Below are 21,760 nucleotides of genomic sequence, written 5' to 3' on the forward strand. Positions count from 1 at the left end.
CTGTGTGCAGTGTGTTGAAATGTCCTGATATATGGCTCCATCTGACCAAGCCGTGGGACACCTGTTTTTCTGTCTACATGCCCACACTAAAACTTCAAATGATACATTTCTTGTTGATATATTTCATTTTTCCATCTAAAGTTCACACCAATGGGGGCAATCTTTTCATATGCAGCCGAACTGGCAGAGCACATGCCCCTTCCAGTCTCCAAAGTGCCCTTTCCCCAAAAATTATATTTTTTGTAGTTGTTACCGAACCCCCTGCACACAAGTCGTGGTTAAATTCTCATCTATGCTTCAGAACCAACAAGTTGGTTGTTGACCCAACCAGTGGCGCGCATATCCAGATAAGTGACCAGAAAGAGCTTGTTTCAGTCCTCCAGTTTTGCCCAGCAAAAACAAAGTAGGCCTACGTTTATCACCCACATAAAATACAGTTTAACAATCTAATACGGACGCATCTTTGCCAGAACAATAGGCTACCTGGCGATTGAGAATTGTCCTATTTCAGATTGGCCTAGTTTGGGTGTCTACTGGCGATGTCTCTAAAGATAAGCAGCTTTAACATCGCCTTCAATATTATGGGATTAAGATGTAACATTCTGGCGAATTTATTACGATATTTCTAAGGTAGAACAGGGCTACCCAGCTGGCAACGAGCATTCTACAGACAGGATGCCCTTCAACATGATGGTGCGGTGCAGACAGAACATGCCTTCCATCGGATCCTGCAACCTCCGCTACAATTAGGCCATATGATTTACCTTCCTCTGGACTCCAGAGCAGTGACATTATATATCCCTAGTTGATATTGGCTGCTAACATGAATTACTTTCAGCTCCAAATATTGGTGTAAAACACAGTTTATTTCTGTAGCCTATCTTGCGTTTTGAATATGCATCACCGTTTATGGCTGTACTGACAAGCTACATTTGCGCACAAGCGCTCATGTTCGCCTGTGCGTGAGCGGGGGTCATGTTTCTCCTTCCCTCCTTTTTGGGGTTTGCGGGCCAAAAAGTTTGAAAACCAACAAATTGAGTTGGGTTGGACAGGCTATAGTAATCGTAGGCTACAGTATTTCTTACCATTTTCTATTTTGATTGGAATCGTGTTGGTCAATGTTAATAAGTGCAGCATTTATTCCAGTTCAAAAATAGTTGAGTCATCAGATTGTGCGGCTTTCCCCTCGTGCAATTGGTCAACGAGTCTGACTGCGGTTTGTTTGAACACATGCCCCCCAAAAGGTCTGTGCACGGTGGGGAAATAGCCGCCTTTCTGCGACAGGTGTATAATTTCAATGATGGATTAGAACGAACACCTGAGACGACGCTGTCCTATTGTGCAAAACAAACCGTAGACCATACATCAATTCCCCTCGGGTTATGGACCCAATTCAAATCTCACCTGGGTTATCAATCAACTCAGGTTTACTGTAGAACAGTTTTACATTTCCCTGCACAGCGGATTTTAATAGGCCTATATTGCGTGTTCATACGTCCACAGAAGTTTGACAAAAACATGCTTAATAGTATTAATTGTAGTTACAAGCGAGACAACCATGGACAGGCGCTACTTAAAGCAGCAATTACCGCCTACACAGCAAGACTGATCCTAAAACAAACCAGGTGTCAGGGCCATTTACAGCTTTTCTTTCCACATGTACAGAAACAAAATTATTTTAGTCAGAGGGCTGACAGTGACCTACATACTGTACAGTAGCCTGCTGTGTCAAATAACCATGTGGCACAAGATCATGATGTATTAGGAAAGGAGAAAAGCTTTTGATAGATTTAAAACTATAGGAATAGTTAGACAAAGTGTGTACGGTCTGTGTAACACCAGACACAAACCAAGTTATAAGCCATGAATTTATTAACACTGACATTCATAATGTACAAGCATTCATTCAAAGTATTGTCCATTAATTCCCCTATAGCTGAAGAATATTAAAGTTGTCTAATATTAAACACGTGTAACACAGAAGCTCAAAAATGTCAGTGAAACTCCAGGCATTGATTTAACTAAAGAGCTAAAGGCCTACTCCAATAACCATTGTATACTTAATACAAGAGGTTGAAAGAGTCAAACAGATTGCATATGAAATAATTGTATTTACAGAGTTTTATTTGAGAACAGCCATCTAACATTTTTTTTTGTTTAAAGCACTTGATAGCCAAGTAAGCAAAACCCCCACAGTAAGCAACATTTAACTGTTGCGAAACAAAGCCAAGAGACCACCATGCATGTTTGCATTTAATTATTGGTCGTGATTGTATGGATGGGGACACACAAAGGGGGTCCCATTGCAGTCAGTAGCCCATTAGGCATCTCGTCACAGGCAGAGCCCTTGACCGGGTTTGGGTGAAAGAGGCCTGTGGCTGTGAAGGGAGCTTAATGTTGGTCCTGGAAGGCCTCTCCATCTAATACATTTAGTTAAATCAGGGACTAATTCAGACCTGGGACACCAGGTGAGTAAAATGAAATACCAGGTAGAAACAAGAAAACAAGTGTTTTGGCCCTCTAGGACCAGAATTGAACCGCCCTGCTTTAGACGAAGGTGATGCGGGTGCGGGCCTGGTTGACTTGCCACACGTTGAGCTCTTCATACTCCTCCAGGGCCTCCTGGAACTGGGCAGGGGTGAAGCCACGGGAAACGCACCGCTGTTCGGCCTCTGCCATGCGCACCAGGCCCCCGGACCCACCACGGCCCTTCACACCCTCCGTGGCCAGCTCACGCAGCAGGGAGAAGATAACATCCGCTGGCCGATGGGCTCTGGAAAACAATGGGATCAAAAAAAGGTTCAGGGTCCGAAGTCGTGGAATTTGATCAGGGTTTGGGGTGAAACCCACAAATTCGGGCCTACAGACTGGTCTGTTCAGAAACAGAATGCATATCTGACAGGATCAAATCAATGTCCAATTAAACGTACAGGAAATTGCGTTGACCTAAACTGTGCTTCAAATGCACTTGGCCATATAGCCATGCCTCTTCCGAAACATACAGTGCAACATGCTTACATCTTCCCATCATCAACTCCTTTGAATCCCTCCAGGTAGACTAGCACAGTAGTATGTGACAAAACATTTGAAGTCAACAGGGACGTGTGGCGAAGCACTTATCGGCTGACATTTCTACAGGATTTAAGGTCTTCTCCAGTAAACACACTGTCGTGTGAACCGAAGGCAGTAAAAACCCTGGAATTTAAGCACCTCCTTCTGGGCATGGAACCACTTCTGGCATAGCTCCTGAATACCTATTAAATCTGAAGTCATCCCCCTACTCTGCTATAACCCAATCCTCACCCAAAGGCATCCACTCAGAGATCTTATTAAAGCATAACAGCATCATCGGGGACTGTCTTGTTGGCAGTTTCCCACAGAGGAGGAGAGGAGCTGACCTGGTGGTGCTGGACTTGTCGGCCTGCAGGGAGTCCTTGGACATTTCCATTAGCCTCATCGCCTCGTTCACGTCCTCTTTCTCCACCACGTCCACCAGCCGCAGACGGGCCTGTGATGAGAGGAGGGAGGAGGGGGTAGCGGGACCACAGGTCAGGTAGCTATATAGGCTACAGCACAGAACACACACCAAAAATAAATGCAATATTCAACTGTTAGTGTCTTTCAGACATCGTAGGTCGCGCTGGGCCGGCACTGTCAGACCGAGACAAGTGCAATGCCCTCTGGAATGGCTGGCAATTGCCCAAGTCTCCGCCTCTCAACACCAGCTAGTCTCTCCCAATGGAGGAGGCTTGACAGTCAATCAACACAATAGGAATCAGTAAAACAGTGATGGTGGCTGTATTTAGTACATGCCATGGTTGTATTGTAGGAGGCTTTCAGGTAACAAGCGACGGCTGGTTCCTGTCACAGTTTCAGGTAACAAGCAACAAGCGACGGCTGGTTCCTGTCACAGTTTCAGGTAACAAGCAACAAGCGACGACTGGCTCCTGTCACAGTCAGTTTTGCATGGGTTTGCACAGCTGCTCCTACAAACACAGGCTGACTGCCTACCCTGCAAAGCTGACTGGGACCAGAAAGGAAAACGTACAGATTAACACACATTAACTATGCCCAGGCTTGAGTACAATTATGACAATATTAATTCAGCACAAACTCCATAAAGGGCATGGAAGAAGCATGACAGAAGTTGGGTAAGTACTGGGGTAAGTACTGGGGTAAGTACTGGGGTAAGTACTGGGTCAACCCCCCCCCCCCCCCCCCCTTTAACAAAGTCAAACATTGCCTATTGAAGTCATTTGTACCTGCTCACTAGCTCACCAACTGTTGTTTAAAAATCAGTAGTGTTAGTCCTTTTTGCCTATGCTGTTGATGTATTCGACAGTAGTGGTTTTACATCAATTTCTCCTGCAGTGGAAATACGCTTGCCTAGTCTTCCTAATTGTTTGACCCTTTTCTGAATTCTACCACCAGGTGGAGACAGACCACAGTACCCGTGAGGACCAACCTGTAGTCTACAAAACACCCATGCCTTATATGAACATGTCCATCTCCTTTGTGTGATTATTCAGATGAAAGCAGAAACATTAATCTTTTAACCGTGCTTAAATAAAACAATGCATTTCTAATGGTGAGCAAGGGTTGCACCTTTTCCTTTTCAATAAGTACAGGGTCACCCAGTGGAGTGGCAGAGGTTTGCCCTCTTGTGGCCACCCAGATGTAGCACAGTGCAGACGGGGTGTCGGGAAGTGCTGGTTTTGCAGTAGGGCGGGTGAGTCAGCTACCTGCACAAACAGCACTTTTGACACCCAGGAGCTACAAGACCACAGAGTGAGAAGCATCACATTCCTCCAGTCTTAATGGACAGGAAGGAGTAATTGAAAAGAGAAGTCAGTGCGGGCATGAGTGTCGACACGAGGCCTAGTGCCCAGCGTGTGAAAGAAGTGCTCACACTGCGGGTAGGCTGGGCATCACCACTACCTGCACTGTAAGCACTTTAGCACACACTGGGCTGCAATAGACTGTCCCCCGAACCATGCAGTCTTACTCCACATCCTAAAATGCCCCCCAGTCAGGGTAGAAGGAGCCTGTACTTAGGATGGGGTGGGAGTCTCACCAGGGCGGTGGAGAGGCGGAGGATGGACAGCAGTGTACGGGCGGAGGTGAAGGTGCAGTCCTTGCTGACACGCGCCTCCTTCCTCATCTCCACGTAGGCCGCCGTGATGTAATCAGCCAGCGCCTCGGGTATGACGGGCTGTCGCCTCTTACACAGGGAGATGTAACGCCTGGAGAGAGAGCATAGTTAGTCACATAAGCTAAAACATGCATGTGGGAGACATTTCTAGTCACTGATTACTAAATAGTTGGTTATTTTACTTCCAGCACCACAAAGTGCAATAAGTTGCCATGTGGTGTGCATGTTAAACATGGCTCTGTTACCACTGACCTCATGAGCTTCATATCGATGGGGGTGAAGTGAGTGGGTGGCTGGCGGCAGTGCTGGTGAACATAGGTGATGTGCTGAGCCAGGCGGAGATCGGCCTCCGCATCAGGCTTGTCCTGGATGAGCCACAGCAGGTCGAAACGGGAGAGAAGGGCGGCTGGCAGCTGGATGTTCTGCTCTATGGTCTTGCGCGGGTTGTAGCGGCCGTAGGCTGGGTTAGCGGCCGCCAGGATGGAGCAGCGGGCGTTGAGGGAGGTCATGATGCCCGCCTGGCCAGGGAAAGGAATGAGTCAGTCAGTCACACACATTCTCCTTTGGGTTGAATGGCTGGAACCCGGTTACCGAGATTTACCGCCCAAAACCACTCCCTTTTCCCGGGATAAATAACTGCGAGAAACCGGTAAATTATAATTAATTATTTATATGAATAGCATGGCATGAAATTGAACTGTTCAATTAAATGTGATGTCTAAATCTGTCTTCTCTACAGCATCTGCATGAAGAATCAACGCTCAGGGTGGAGACAGACAGCCCATCTCAGTATGGAGCACATCTCACAATGCATGTAGACCTAACATCTCATCATGGTAACATTTTTTCCTTGTGACAGGTAGGCCTCCATTTGCTGCAGCAGAGCCTATGCTACAGTAATATAAAGACCGAATGCGCGTTTAATTCTGGCTTTCGGGGGGGGTCACCTTTATTATTATTTGAAAGATATTTTGTAATGCAGCTGGGCCTGGTGAACATGGGTGATGTGCCCAGTTGCAAAGTTTTAAAACAGCCCATCACACGAATATCGTTGCTTTACATCAGTGCACGCGTGAGCGCTCTTGTAGTCTCTTCATCAAATCCTGTTCTAGATAGGATACACACACACCTGAACAAAAATATTAATGCAACATTCAACAATTTCAAATATTTTACTGAGTTACAGTTCATAGAAGGAAATCAGTCAATGGAAATAAATTAGGCCCTAATCTATGGACTTCACACAACTGGGCAGGGGTGCAGCCATGGTCCAGCCAATCAGAACGAGTTTTTCCCCCACAAAAAGGGCTTTATTACAGACAGCAATACGTTCTGCCGACCTAGGCGAGACAAGAAACGGCCACCCCCCTCATATCCCCACTAAACTAGAATAGGCTAGTGTACAGCAGAGGTCGGCAATAGGTTTGGCCTTGGGACCATTTTTTATCCGCTAATAGTCGGTGGAACATAATAGCAGCCCAATGCTTAGGCCAATTAAAACATCTGGTTATTAGGCTATATTGTCAGTTCAATGTCAATAACATTCTAATATTTTCGATCTGATTACACTGATAAAAATCACCAATGTCGCTATTAAAAGAGTTATATTTCTTTGTGCATTGATTGGGGAAAAACTGCTTGCATTGAAGAGAAAGAATGTCCTCTGAAAAAGTCTCAAAAGAAAGGTGGATAATGAAAATAGACATTTCAGGGAAGAACAGACAGAGAAATGCATTCTTAACACATTTCTCCAGTGTCAAACCAGTGTCTTGTTTAATAATTAAATAGACATCCTTATGAATCTAAGCATGGCACTTTCAAAAGTTACCTTTCCACCCAGACAGAGGCTCGACTGACATGGAACAATTTAAGCTTCAACTGCTGGCTGCTCGTCCGTTCCTTAACCCAACAACAGAAGTGCTTCCCTAAAAGCTGCCTGGGTTTAAACATCTCTTTTTCAGAAAGTGAAAAGCTCAATCAATAGGGATAGCAAAGTCCATTTTGTGTCTCCTCCAATATTGAAGGCAGCAGCTCAGCTTCAGAATGTCATAGTGATAAATTAATACATCCCCATATGCATCAGAGTTGAGTCTTGTGGGCATTTTAAAATCTTGTTTCTAGCATAAGGCATCACAGACTTAAGCATCGTTATAGAACGCTTTATATTATCTGGATACTTTTTATAAACTTATTTCTAAATATAGAGTTAATAGCTATCCTTTTTGCCCTTTTCATTAACAAAGGGTATGGAATACCCTCACTCAATTTGAGCTCTGGTTTTAACCCAACACTCCAAGCCCTTCCCAGACACAGAGGCATTTAAGGAGTGCATGGTGACAGTATTGAAGGATTTGGCTACACATACAAATCTATGGATAGCATAATTGAGTGTCAAACAGGTAGGCCTACCTTTTTTTATAGGAAGAAATAGGCTCCAACAAAGCCCCGTAGTGAAGTCAAATTAAAACGAAGACAATGTAAATGAATTACTTTCAGCACCATTTGCTGTCCACCTGTGTTTGATTATACCGCACTCGCTCCAAAGCTGACGTCTGCCCGCTTGCCTTTTTAGTAGACTTTCTCCCACACGCTCTCTTTCTATCCCTCCTCATTAATAAGTTAATGATTAAGAAAGTGTCCGTCTCATGACATTGTAAAATATTTGGTCCCCAGTCTATGGGCTACAGAAAAACCACAGGCTTCAACGTGTTCTACCGTAGGCTACATAATGTATGTTAAATGAATTTGAGCGCCGCGTCTCACCAATAGCACCCTGGAGAGGCGCGCTGGGCACCGTCAAGCTAAATATTTTGCTCCCCTGCCTGGGGCGACATCAGCACTCACCTAAATAGCCCTCATGACATTGGGTGAGAAGTTCTTGTTTTTAGGCAGAATAATGTGAGTGAGGGGTTATGTATTGTTGGAGGTACGTCTTGGTCAGTAAATGCCTCCCTCTTCAATCTGCCACCATAGGCGGCTGCCTAATCCTGCCTATTGGGCGGGCCCGGCCATGGGTCCTAATCACATAAACATATTTAGAATGCCTATTAATTTAATAGCATCTCTGTGGGCTTAGTCAAAGAGTTGTCGTTTAACTTTTTAAATGTATTACATTTTATTGTGGCATAAACACAACTACTCATGTTTTTATCGGATTGTCAATCACTTCAAAAGGGGTCCTTTAAATTCATCCACTTGCAACATAATTCCAGCCTCCAAACAAATGGAAAGACGCAAACAAACCACCAAAACGTGACATTTGACGATTGTCATTATGCCAGAATGCCTCCACTGCTGTCCGCACGGCTCCGCCACTCATCTCCGGCTTGGCAAAATGTCTGTTCTCTGTGAACCACATCTCATTTTGGAGGGAAGGCCTACCATCCGTTTAAGTCAATTTGCTCATTCTTCATGCCTCTGACATATGGTAATGATAAATAATGGTGTAACAGCCTACAATTGTCTTTATATTTTGTTTTCATTATTGCGATAAGCTCATGTTTTACCAGTATGGTGTACCCCCACTATTTATTTTGCCGGGACACAGTACCCACTTACTGTCACCACTGCATGTGCTACTGAAATTGTATATGGTTATATTGTGTAAGAACTATGGTGCAACAAATACAAATTATATTATTTTATAACAAATATGCTTCCTCCCACGCTGGATAGTGGTCACTGTCCACGGTTCTGAAACACAGTGTGCTGTTGAATTGGCGCCTTTTCCTATAAAGTATAATAGCAAAGTTAACCAGCATATTGGTGTTGAGAACAATGTGGCGGAGGCAGCAGCGGAGTTAGGAGCTGAGAAAACAGCCCTTGCCTTAGAGGAAACCAACTTAAATTAGGTCTATAATCAATAGCCTAACCGTTAAATGTGCCTGACTTTATAAGTCATCCAAATACACTACCGGTCAAAAGTTTTAGAACACATACTCATTCAAGGGTTTTTCTTTATTTTATTTGTGGTACAGTGGCCAGACGTCTTCACTATTCATCTACATTGTAGATGAATAGTGAAGACGTCTGGCCACTGTACCACAAAGGCCTGATTGGTGGAGTGCTGTAGAGATGGTTGTCCTTCTGGAAGGATCTCCCATCTCCACAGAGGAACTCTCGAGCTCTGTCAGGGTGACCATCGGGTTCTTGGTCACCTCCCTGACCAAGGCCCTTCTCCCCTGATTATATATAATATTGCTCAGTTGGGCCAGTCGGCCAGCTCTAGGAAGAGGAAGGGTTGTGGGTTCGATTCCCACAGGGGGTATGAAAAAAAAAAAAAAAAAAAGTATAATAATAATGTGACTAACTAAGTCGCTCTGGATAAGAGCATCTGCTAAATGACTAAAATGTCAATGTAAGAGTCTTGGTGGTTCCTAACTTCTTCCATTTAAGAATGATGGAGGCCACTGTGTTCTTGGACACCTTCAATGCTGCAGAAATAGTTTGGTACTCTTCCTCAGATCTGTGCCTCGACACAATCCACGTACAATTCCTTGGACCTCATGGCTTGGTTTTTACTCTGACATGCACTGTCAACTGTCGGACCTTACATAGACAGGTGTGTGCCTTTCCAAATCATGTCCAATCAATTGAATTTACCACAGGTGGCCTCCAATCAAGTTGTAGAAACATATCAAGGATGATCAATGGAAACAGGATGCACCCGAGATCAATTGAGTCTCATCGCAAAGGGTCGGAATACTTATGTAAATAAGGTTTGTATATTTTTTATAAAATAGCAAAAGTGTGTTTTCACTTTGTCATTAAGGGGTATTGTGTGTAGATTGATGAGGGAAAATGTTCATCCATTTTAGAATAAGGCTCTAACGTAACAAAATGTGGAAAACGTGGTCTGAATACTTTCTGAATGCATAAAAAGCTATGGGTTTATGTTTTTCTATCATGCGTAATGTGCAGTAGCCTATATCATATAGATCATTGGTGCCCAGGAAATTGATCGCGATGGACTGCGAACTTCTAGTAGACCACATAAAAGTTTTCAAAATATATATTTAGGCAATTTACAGCGTTACCATCGAGTCTGCTTAAAAATAATGAGGTCCACAGTTCTGAAGCACCGTATGAGTTGCTTACAGGTTAGCTTTGTCGAATATTACTGCACAGCAAATATATATTTTTGATTGACATAAAATTGGACCAACATGTGGCACTATAGCTTCATTTGTTTTCCAAACTGTCGCTACCATAGCAACCGTCTGCAGTTAGTACGTTTACACTTCCACGCTTGCGAGACCTGTAACAGAATATTCTTTGTTGTTCCAGTGGTAGTTGTGTTTTTTTTACTAAAGTTTTTTTTCCTATGAAGTTGCAGTTAGGTTTTTAATATGAGTGCTGGACCAAGCAGCAAGAAACCGAAAATCTACCACTTTCACAGTGAGTGGGAGGAAGATTATTCAAAATGTGTGTCTGATCTGCCATTCAAGCGTAGCTCTTGCTAAGGGAAATGTCGAGGCATTTCAAAAAACAGTTCAAATGAAATATGGAAGTCACTTTACAGCTAAAAGTGTAAAACACGTTAGGAAGAGGGTGGAAAAAGTAGATCCTACGTAACTAAAGTCTGAGCACCCCTGATATAGAGTATGTATTGGATAACTGCACAATCATTTATTTATATTTTTAACCTTTATTTAACTAAGCAAGTCAGTTAAGAACAAATTCTTATTTACAATGACGGCCTACACCGGCCAAACCCGGACGACGCTGTGCGCCACCCTATGGGACTCCCAATCACGTCCGGTTGTGATACAGCCTGGAATCAAACAAGGGGGTCTGTAGTGCACTGAGATGCAGTGCCTTAGACCGCTGCGCCACTCGGGAGCCTTGGGCTCATAAAATATATTTAATGAAGGGCTCAAAATGTATTTAATATATGGCTCTGGTAGCATCAGGTTAGAAGCTAAGCTCTAAACAAATCCACACATATTTATATGCTTTATAATGCTTTTGAATGACACTTCCGGTTTGGCGGGTTACCTGGGATTTATTCTCGGGGTGGAAGATTTGTAAAATATTCAACCCTAATTCTCATTGAATATGGGAAAAGCTCAGTGTTTTGACTGCCATTTTTGATGTCTTATCGGGGCAGACTAGCGTTATTCGTCATGAATCTTGTTCCAGAGGCAGCTCTGCAGAGTGGACCCTTGCTGGCAAAACCACAAAGTCAAAGTAAAACCTAACCCTAACCATACTGTTAACCCTAATGTGTAACCTTAAATGATGACCGAAAAGCTACATTGTGGGTCATGAATTTTTATAATATAGCCAATTTTGACTTTGCAGCTGGCCCATCTAAGGGGAAAATCGCTCAGCTCTGTCTCCAGGACAAGACTAATGACAAAGTCATGGGCGGCAGGTAGCTTAGTGGTTAAGAGCATAGTGCCAGTAAACGAAAGGTCGCTGGTTCTAATCACCGAGCCGACTTGGTGAAAAATCTGTCGATGTGCCCTTGAGCAAGGCACTTATCCAGAGCGACTTACAGGGGCAATTAGGGTTAAGAGCGTCTGCTAAATGACTAAAATGTAAATAAACAACCTGCTGTACAGGTAGAAGATCTTGTCAGTTCTCCTTGGTTAAAACCAGCTGAAAGCATCCATGAATAGCCTTACACAACTGAAGTGTTAGTTGCCAGACAGATAAGGCTTTGAGTGAGGAGAAAGCTCACCTTGGCGATGGAGATGGTCTGCTGCTCCATCACCTCGTGGATGGCTGTGCGGTCGGCGTCGGCCATCTTGTCAAACTCATCGATGCAGCAGACACCCTGGTCGGCCAGCACCAGTGCTCCGCCCTCCAGGGTCATCTCCCCGGTGAGAGGGTCACGCATCACCGCTGCCGTCAGCCCCACTCCTGAGGAACCTCGGCCCGTTGTATACTGGCCTGGAGGGGGTCAGGGGGAATGGTCATGGCTAGGTCCATGATAGTGACAGGAGGCCAAATACAATCATACTTAATTCCTTTATTTACTTGAATACGAGTGAGGACCTCTCTGTTTCATTGACTATACTAGGTTAAAGTCCTTACATATTAATCCAACAAATGTGCAAAAGTGTTCAAGGCTTTTAGTCAATTTCCGGTAGGCCATTTAGCATGTTGCTTTCACCAGTTTTGTGACCGGGGACCAGCTCAAATGAAGGAGAGGAGACATGGAGAATAAATATTTCAGATAGTTCCAGAAGATTGTACTTACTGCGAGGAGCCAGGCGGTCAATGTAAGACAGCAGTTGGGACTTGGCTACTCCTGGGTCTCCCATCAGACAGATATTTATGTTGCCTGGAAGGAGCCAAACAGGATCATTAGTAGAACATTACAAAACTGCAGTTAACTAAAATTAAAGCCAAAGCAGCTATTGGACAATGCTATTGGGCAGTGGAAGGGTTTTATTGCGCTCACCTCTGATCTTCATACCCTTGGGGGCCTGCTGCACTCCTCCAACCAGCAGCAGCAGCAGAGCCTTCTTCACATCTTCATGGCCAAAAATCTCAGGAGCGATGGAGCCAGCAAGCTTCTCGTAGAAATCTTCCTCTGCACGTAAGAGGAGCGCATGAACCAAACTATTCAGTTACACTCAGTCCATTTGCGTCAGAACACCCTTTTGGATAAACATTATGAGAAAGGTCTGAAAACAACCCACAGTCCCTAAAAATTATGTTGGCAGATCCAAAAACACATAGGCACCACTCTGATAAGCTTCATAATACTGCCAACATTGATCTGTGATCACTGAAAGGATTAAGAACCTGGGGGGAGGGGTTTCAGAACCGCCAGGCATGCGCACACACCTGTGATCTGGCGCAGCTCTTCCTCACTCAGCTCTGCTGTGCCCAGCTCATCATCCTCGGTCTTGTTCATCAGAGTGATGCTGTGGGACTCCAGGTACGTCTCTGAAAGCAGACCCTGAGAGGGAGAGAAACAATCAGTCACATTACAACAGCAGCACCTCTCAGCCAGCCAAGAAGCCTGCTGTCCAGGGGATGTAGTTGTACATCAGTAGCCTCAGGCTACAGAAACAAGAGACAAACTCCTGCCCTATGGGCCGTTCTGGCTTGAACAAGTCTTACTTTACATCTCAGGCAAGTAAAATTCCACAGTTTCTCCAACTTATAGTATTTAATGTTGTTAAACTTTAGGATAATTCTCAAAAAAGGTTTAAGGAAACTTTGTAACGTGTTTGAGTGCACACACCTGGACAGCCTGCCTGAAGCCAGTGCGCAGCAGAGGGAGGAAGACGCCAGCGATAGCCACGTGGTCTCCGGGCTGGGCCACACGCGTGTTCTCCCCGCGGGTGTAGATGGTCATGCTCCTGGGGATGTTCCCCACAGGAACCTGGTCACTCTGGAGATGGATGGAGGCACAGGTTAGTTAGGGTTTCAAACCAGCGCAAACGCATTAGTCTGACTTGTGCTTGTTTATTTACCTTCAACTTGTCATGCCGGAGAGCTACGTGATTTGAATGTGTTGCTGAATTTCAGATTCCTTAGTCAAAAGGTCCTTACGTGTTCCTGTATGCGCAGCTCCTGGAACTTGACGAACTTTGAGCCTCGGGTCTGGAGGTAGAGGCGGCCACCTGACTTGTTGGTGACACACTCTTGACTGGGACACATGATGAGGGGCATGAATGTGGGGGATTGGATCTGATAAGACAGGGAGGTGTCTGGGTTAGCACAAGGAAAGGAACTGAGAGATCTGAAATGTTTCTGTACCGGACACAGTGTTTAATGCATTTACCCAGCCCTCCTATGAGTTCAAGTCAATTCTGACTGTATTTCTTTCCTTATATAGTTTATCAAGTTTCCTTGACAAGTTGATACAATAAAAAAATACCACAAGAGGATGCCAATCGCTTACCGGCTGGTATGTCTCTGCGCCACACTGGTCACAGGTGTAAGTGGCGACTGCCATCATGGGTTTGACCTCAGTGGCACGGGTCACGATGCCCCTAACTGTCACCAACTGGCCAATGCTGTCTGCACGGACATCACGGACCACTTTGGGTTTGGCAGTGCTGGGCGGTTTGAAGTAGAGCTCACTGAGTGAGAGAGATCAGTCAGAGGGGATGCCATAATTGTTATTCCTTGTTGCCTAAATACGTAAATCAGCCGTCATGAGCTGAATGGCTATGGCTAGTATCTTGTAGAACATGCATCCAGTCAATCAGTCCTTCATTTCTCACTTTTCTAAGTAATTCATCCAGGTTCATGTCCAGTTCCAACTCAGAGACAATGGCAAACATGCTAGCTAAGTGAACTTACAATCTCCTCATGAGCTCGGCTGGGTACTGGTTGCGAGGGTCCCTGTTGTCTGCGGTGTCGTGACCTCTCTGCTCCATCATCAGCCTATGCTCAATGTACACATCCAGGGAATCCTTCGCCACCACCTGGGAGAAAGAAGAGACGGGTATTGGGGCAGTTAGACTCAATGTTTTACAGGTTACTTAATCCTCAAAACTAACATGATTAGCAACTGCCTTATCAGAATCAATATCCAAGTCAAGCAGGACAGAAAATACCTCTCTCTCGCGGTACTCAGGCAGCAGCTCGTGGACTGCATCGGCGAACAGGCCCATATAGCGTTTGGCGTTCTCACAGATGCTCTCCACCAACTCTGGGTCCTCCTCGGCCACATCGTCCAGGTCCACTTGCAAAGCCACCTGCTCCCTGTGGGACAGGGCAACCTACAGAAAACAGGGCTGCTATCAGGGACCATAGAATATTTACATTTGTTGCACAGCCCTTTTCTGCACACAACGACAACCATTCCTGCCCATCAGTCATTGGTCAAGGGGTCACTGCCACTACCTCGCTTTCCAATCAAGGTGCATGAGTTGAGGAGCAATCTGAGGTAGCGAGGAGATTCAGCAACACTTGGGAGGACAAAAGTAATTAAATAAAAAAGCGTATTTATTGCAAAGAGTAGAACCAATAGGTTTCAGCTTTCAGGTGCTCTTCTTCAAAATAATGCAATGTATTACTGTGCCTTTTCACTCAACCATTCAGTGTGTTGGCAGGGGAGGAATATGGTGGCCTCCAGGCTCGCCCAGACAAATACTGTGACGACTTGTTTTTCACTTCGAGTACTTTATCCATAATAATTTACGCACCTCATGGTTTAGAACCACTTATCATATTAGATCATGGACTAAGTTACAAATGATGAAGAAGAAAGACTGGTGTTGAGGTGTTACAGACAGAACAGGGTCATGAATGTCAGTGCCAGCGGTCTAAGGCACGGCATCTCAGTGCTTGAGGCGTCACTACAGACCCCCTGGTTCAATTCCAGGCTGCATCACTTCCAGGCTGATTGGGAGTCCCGTAGGGCGGCGCACAATTGGCCCAGCGTCGTCCGGGTTTGGCCGGTGTAGGCCGTCATTGTAAATAAGAATTCTTACGTATTGGTGGTCCTGGGGATCGAACCTACTACCTTGGCGTTACAAGTGCCATGCTCTACCAATTGAGCTACAGAGGACCACAACTTCTTAACTGACTTGCCTAGTTAAATAAATAAATAAAAATACTCACAAGCTGAGCTCCATATTTGAAGACCTTCTTTCCATTGTCATCCTCACTGTAAAACTCTTGAAGGAACTTCTTGCATTTCTCTGTGGGAAAGAGACAACAGCGTATTTAACAGTGCATATTTAATATTATCAATATTATAGACAGAGCAAAGCCTGGGTCTGAACAAGAGGACTTGTCTCAAACTGAGTGAACAATCAAATTTAGCTCGCCATCCACAATGAATTGCTTTCAGTTTCAATACAATTATCAGTTAATGAGATGTATAATTTGTGTTTTCCCCCGTCGTTTTAAAATTGCCATCAACATCATTGCAGTCCAGGGCCTACATACTGCAAGCTATGTTGTCCTCTGACAATCCCCTTTGTTGAGTAACATCGCATCCCACAGAATCTCGATGAGTCATCGAAGTACTGTCCCTTTAACTCGGACATGGGCATCAAATGTTGTTTTCCAAATTAATGGGTGCATTCAAACCTTTACAACATGGTAACAATTACAGGTTTGGTTAGCAGTGCACGCCAACAACAAAATCGTGTCTATTTTTGGGGAAATAACTCCCACTTCTCTACAAATGTGAACTGTACTTTGAGACCATTCTGTATTTTAGACACCTCAAAACAAAACCAATCTCCAGCTACACAATAACCATATTTGACTTACTTTAGTAGAGGCCAAAACAACAATCTCTTCAACATTATTCTGCATTTGGAATGTTTTTGTAAACAAAGCAGCACATGGCTTTGAGTTTGGTCACTCCGAGGAATCATCCGCTATCCCATTGCTCATAAAATAGTCCCAATTTAACTGGGGGATTGCGTTAGTTATCGCTTCAAAACATAATTCCGTTTCAATACCAGTGTATTGACGTGCCATGGTCAAATTCACCGTTACGTTAGCGTGGACTTTAGACCAGCAGTAGCTAGGAACGGATAAACAACATAACGCCCATACTTGCAGCTGCCTGTAACAAAGAATAGCCTACTCCGGCGGATGAGAAGCGTGTCGTTGGCGAAAATGCGTGTGGATTGCTAGCTAGCCACTGGCAAGCCATTTATTCCATTCCACTATCAAATTGTGCAAATGAAATGTACCAAATTTGTTACCGCTTCTCTTTGATTAATTGAGTCACTTTTTTAGTATTGGGGAGTTTTATCGTTCACTATCAGTGCAACCCCCAGCATTCTCTTTCTCCGCCCCTGGACCATGTGCTCCTAGCGCGTAATTCTTTGTCCTCTTGAGTTCCATCCGGGTTACTGAGAATTGAAGCTAGTACATAAAAAAAATATATATATATATATATATAAATAATACTGAAGCTAGCTAGGTAACATGCAAGCCACCCCCAACCAGTCTACTTGCCCAAAATTTAAACTGCCAAAACTTCACAAGTTGCCAGATAGTGCTGTGTAAGTGTCGACAGCCAATGATCATGACTCAGTTCCATACATAGTCATTTGACGAAGGGGAGTTTTCTTTTTTAAGAGCCCGGACGCTCTGCCTTAACATTAATACGCATAATTTGCGGTATGCATTTGGAAGTATAAGTAAGAGTCGACTACCTGTACTAATGAGCTAATGTTAGCTATCTGCGTATACTAACTCCCGTGTGTAAACGTAAGAGGGACGTCATAAACGCGCTCACACTTAAATCAAAGTATAGGAATTTGTGTTTCTATAACCGTAACTCGTTTAGAACGAGTATTTGGCTGTTTTGGTTTCCAGAGCCAGTCTTTAAACAGAACATGTAGTTAAGGTCCCTAGACATAAGAGTAACGTTAGGCTCCTTTATTCCATTATTGAGTTAGGGGCGACCAAGCCTGAACAGTTTACAGTTGAGTAGTTACTAGCTAGATATTAACTCTTATTGTTGGCTTCTTGGCTGAGCAGTCAGAAAGACCATCATCAAGTAACCGATTAGCTAGTTAACTAGTCAACCAACATTTTATTAGCGAACATACATATTCGCTAATAAAATCAAATGTTGGTTAGCAAGCTATTTATCAAGTAATTCCAAAGGCCAATAGCATGGTTCCTTACACTCCCTGTTACTCAGACGTGGTTACTTTAGTGAGCATGCTACTAGCCTCCGTACTCAAAATGAAAGTGCCTAGCGCGCTACTAACTAACTTCAGCAAGCTAGTAAATTACAACATACCTTTCTCAGCTAAATAATCCTTAGGAGCCATGATTCCAGATGAAATATGTCGAATGGTTGGGTAATGTAGCTTGACTTTGACCCAAATTGACTAAGTATCAGTTATTATATATATATTTTTAACAATTTCTTTTTTTCTTTCTGCACCGGGAGACAACTCATTCACCAAGTTGGATGTCCAACAGCAAAAACTGGCGCGAGTCTGTCGTCTGCACGCTCCAATCAAAACGCATATTTCTGTTACAAAAGGCGTGGCTTCGCTGTGGCGCGAAAATTGCGGCGATGGGGTGGTCACATGATTCAACAAACTGGTACACTACGTCATCGGTGGCGCGAAAAATTTAGATTGCGTTTCATGCTTTCTAGCAATGACCTCGAATCGAACCCTCGTGAAAATTCTGTGCGTAAAAAATGTATACTGTACAAAAATATAAACGCAACAAATTTTACTGAGTTACAGTTCATAGAAGGAAATGAGTCAATTGAAATAAAATCATTAGGGCCTAATCGATGGATTTCACATGACTGCGCAGCCATCAGTGGGCATAGGCCCACCCACTGGGAGCCAGGCCCAGCCAATCAGAATGACTTTTCCCCACAAAAGGGCTTTATTAAATAAATAAAAACTCTTCAGCACCACCCCCCCATCTTTGAAGTAGTCTTGGAAACTCAGATCAGTGAAAGTTAAAAGGAAGGATGCATTATTGCATTTCTTCAGTATTTCAATAATTCCAACTTGCCATATATGGTTAATCAATGACTACATCATCATTTGATCACACATCATGAAGATGATGGAATGGAAGTAAACCAACACGCATTAACACACAATTTCCCCTTCTTTTATTAAAAGCTCAACTTTCCTCTGTTTCAATAAACAACAGAAGCAATATCCTCAGAAAATTGGTTATTTATTGATACATATTAAATTAGTGCTCATTTAACAGTTGGAAACACAACCACAAATTCATAAACAAGAAAAACAAAAAAAAACACTACGTGTCAAACAATTCCTACATGAGCCATGAAGATATTTTTCACATTGCATCTTTGAAACATTCATAATGCTAAGGCACCTGTACTTTATTAATACAACATCAAAAATACTAACAGCTTACAACAAGTGTAACAATGTTATGTACTGTTTAATAACCCTAAAATGCCTGTCTGAGGGATACCAACGTAAAGACTATCAGGACTTCTCCAAATCTTCTCCTATTTGTGGTGTTCTTCTTGTTACTGTGTTGGGGTCCTTTCCCTCACTGAAACAACTCCTCTAAGTAACTGGTCGATCGACGGGTGGACGGCTGGAGAAAAAAGAGAGATGAAGGAACAAAGGAATAGCAACAATGGTAGACATTTTAGGGTCAGTGCACCAACAACTCTGAGTGGGCTTGTGTTTTACCAGTGTAAAGGCGGTGTCGTGGTCAGAATCGTCACTCTCAAAGTCCTCAATCTCAGGCTCTTTTTCCTCCACCTCATCATCCTCATCGTCATCTTCCTCAATCAGACTCAGCCTAATAACACATATTGTATATGGGTCTTTCAAACCACAAACTCTTTCAAATGTAACAGAAAACCCCCCCAATGCAACCACATCAATTCTCTTTTTATGTTAATATAACTTTGCTAAGTGAAATTGGAAGCAAGATTGTATGCACATTACATGATCAGATACAATAATTGTTGCTTTCTCCCTAAACACACAAAACACACAAAACACACACTCATGCAAAAACACACTCACATGGTGAGATGTGATTCGAGGTCACAGTGCGCAGAGGGGCTGGCTTGTGCAATAGGCAACTTGCTCCTTCGCCTGGGTTCCACCTTGCGCTGCAGTGAACTGGACAAGATACAAAGTCAAAACATATTCAGAAAGGAACAACCCCTAGCCCCTTCCCTCTTCAGTGATTGTAGATCTGAACAAACTGGACAGGTTTAATAACAATAATAATAATAAATTACATTTTGAATGCACTTTTCAATACATAAATTAACTCAAATGGGTGGCAGGTGGCCTCGAGATTAGAGTGTTGGGCCAGTAACCGAGAGGTCGCTGGTTCGAATACCAGAGCCGACGAGGTGAAAAATCTGTCTCTGTGGCCTTGAGCAAGGCACTTAACCCTAATTGCTCCAGGGGCGCTTGACAGTGGTGACCCCACTCCCTGCTGGTGTCTCAGGGGAGTTTGGTTATGCAAGTAACACATTGTCTGTAACAGGAAAAATATGCCCCCCCCCCCCCCCCCCCCCCCAAAAAGTATTAAATAGTAATTTAAAAATTTAGATTATATCCTGGTATATACTACTGGTGTTTGCAAATAGGAAGAGATTGGATAGGTGTAAGGAATATGATGGCTCCACCTCTCCTTCCAGTGGTTTATGGGGAGCTTCCTTCATATTGCATACACCTATCCAGTCTCTTCCCATCTGCAAACACCAGTAGGATCTAAGGTAAGGGGTAAGGGGTTTCCCTGCATTTACAATTGTATTTTGTTACTAGCACTAATTTTGCAGATTGCTTATATTTTTGGAGAAGGTTTTACTCAGTGATTGTGATATGTGATTGTTTAGCTACTTTAGTTGAATGCACTTACTGTAAGTCACTCTGGATAAGAGCGTCTTTCTAAATGACTCAAATGTAAATGTTTTCAGACAGAGAAAGGGGGGAGGAATTGCCAGGAAAGAAAGAAACAAAGGAAAAAGTAGATACATAGCTAGGTCATTTTGTTTTCTCTTTTAAGGTAAAAGGTGTGAAAGTTACCCCTCTGAAAAGTCCTCATCAGACTCGGGTTCGGAGATGATGCTGCCCTTATCGGAGCCTGTGGTGGAGGCGTGTGTATTATGTTTGACGGGCAGCTGATTGGACGGCTGTCTCTGCATGGTGGAGGTGAGGCCAGGGGTGGCCAGGTTGCTGTGGATACTGCTGTGGATATTGAGTGAGAAAGTTAAAGGCATAAATATCATACACCCCCCCCAAAAATATCTAACCTCCCCTGTTATTGTAATGGTGAATGGTTAGCATGTCTTGGGGGTATGATATTTGTGCCTCTGTAAATTTCTCACTCATCATTATTCACGATTCATTCAGGATTATCCGTAATCATGGTAGCATCCACATTAATGTAGAAGTGTTTAGAAACATATTACATTCTTATTTTACAATAAAAGTGACTCCAAAATGACACAATACATTATTTACCATTCATTTCAAATGGGCACAAAATAATCTGAAACACAACCAAAACAAACAGCATATCCAGCCAACCAATTTGTAGTCACAAGCTTGATGTAATCATTGCCTGCTAGGAATATGGGACCAAATACTAAACGTGACTAAATTTAATACACTATAAGTGAATTTGTCCAAATACTTATGACACCTTCAAATGGGGGGACTAGATATATAAAGTGCATTAATTTCTAAACGGTAAAACAGATATATATGAAAATACCCTCAAATAAAATATGACATTCTGTACTGTCGCCTCATATAAAACATTTAATATTAAATCCAAAATGCTGGAGTAGAGAGCCAAATTAAATATTTTAGCTCCACTAAGCAAATAAGTAGGGTAGTATAGCTATGGAAAAACATTTAGTTAGTTTTTAGTTTAGTCTTTTAAGGTAAAAGGTGTGAAAGTTACCCCACTGACAAGTCCTCATCAGACTCGGGTTCGGAGATGATGCTGCCCTTGTCGGAGCCTGTGGTGGAGGCGTGTGTATTATGTGTGACGGGCAGCTGATTGGACGGCTGTCTCTGCACGGTGGAGGTGAGGCCTGGGGTGGCCAGGTTGCTGTGGATACTGCTGCTGTCCAGCCATTGCCCTCTGCTAGCGCTGGACACTGACCCTGGAGGAGAGGTCAGGGTTCAAACCATAGAATTACATATTCAGTAAAACTCATTATTTTTATAG

The 21,760-nt window shown here is 43.6% G+C and overlaps 2 protein-coding genes across 4 annotated transcripts in view; both read right to left on the minus strand.

Moving 5' to 3' along the window:
* Positions 1 to 1,850: 1,850 nt before the first annotated feature.
* On the minus strand, positions 1,851 to 18,039 carry mcm7 (minichromosome maintenance complex component 7). Of its 3 annotated transcripts, none has more exons than XM_084149854.1 (15): positions 17,844 to 18,039; positions 15,689 to 15,768; positions 14,680 to 14,844; positions 14,423 to 14,547; positions 14,019 to 14,199; positions 13,667 to 13,804; positions 13,356 to 13,505; positions 12,953 to 13,067; positions 12,564 to 12,695; positions 12,360 to 12,443; positions 11,838 to 12,049; positions 5,405 to 5,670; positions 5,075 to 5,243; positions 3,399 to 3,508; positions 1,851 to 2,773 (listed from the first exon to the last, which is right to left on the minus strand). In XM_084149854.1, the coding sequence occupies exons 1-15, from the start codon at positions 17,872 to 17,874 to the stop codon at positions 2,548 to 2,550; spliced, it is 2,184 nt and encodes a 727-aa protein (XP_084005980.1). In that variant the 5' UTR covers positions 17,875 to 18,039; the 3' UTR covers positions 1,851 to 2,547. The 3 variants fall into 3 exon arrangements, with proteins under 3 accessions (XP_084005980.1, XP_084005981.1, XP_084005979.1); XM_084149855.1 differs by lacking the exon at positions 17,844 to 18,039 and adding an exon at positions 16,349 to 16,901; XM_084149853.1 differs by lacking the exon at positions 17,844 to 18,039 and adding an exon at positions 16,640 to 16,893.
* Positions 18,040 to 19,102: 1,063 nt separating this feature from the next.
* stag3 (STAG3 cohesin complex component) overlaps positions 19,103 to 21,760 on the minus strand; it is a gene marked incomplete at both ends in the record, with an annotated part of 39,575 nt that continues 36,917 nt past the window's right edge. Inside the window, 5 exons of the mRNA XM_084149852.1 lie at positions 19,103 to 19,150; positions 19,249 to 19,360; positions 19,591 to 19,689; positions 20,608 to 20,769; positions 21,491 to 21,689. Of these exons, the coding sequence (XP_084005978.1) occupies positions 19,103 to 19,150; positions 19,249 to 19,360; positions 19,591 to 19,689; positions 20,608 to 20,769; positions 21,491 to 21,689 (620 nt within the window). The remainder of the gene's footprint in view (positions 19,151 to 19,248; positions 19,361 to 19,590; positions 19,690 to 20,607; positions 20,770 to 21,490; positions 21,690 to 21,760) is intronic.

This window comes from Coregonus lavaretus (genome assembly GCF_964263955.1).
Source record: "Coregonus lavaretus genome assembly, chromosome: 32".
In the NCBI taxonomy this organism is placed as follows: Eukaryota; Metazoa; Chordata; class Actinopteri; order Salmoniformes; family Salmonidae; genus Coregonus; species Coregonus lavaretus.

Coding starts and splice junctions, on each gene's coding strand:
- mcm7 (XM_084149853.1), bottom strand. CDS start 16,739: ATGGCTTGCCAGTGGCTAGCTAGCAATCCACACGCATTTTCGCCAACG. Junction 12,050..12,359: donor TGACCGCCTGGCTCCTCGCA/GTAAGTACAATC, acceptor GACCCCCTCCAG/GCCAGTATACAACGGGCCGA. Junction 5,244..5,404: donor ATCGATATGAAGCTCATGAG/GTCAGTGGTAAC, acceptor CTCTCTCTCCAG/GCGTTACATCTCCCTGTGTA.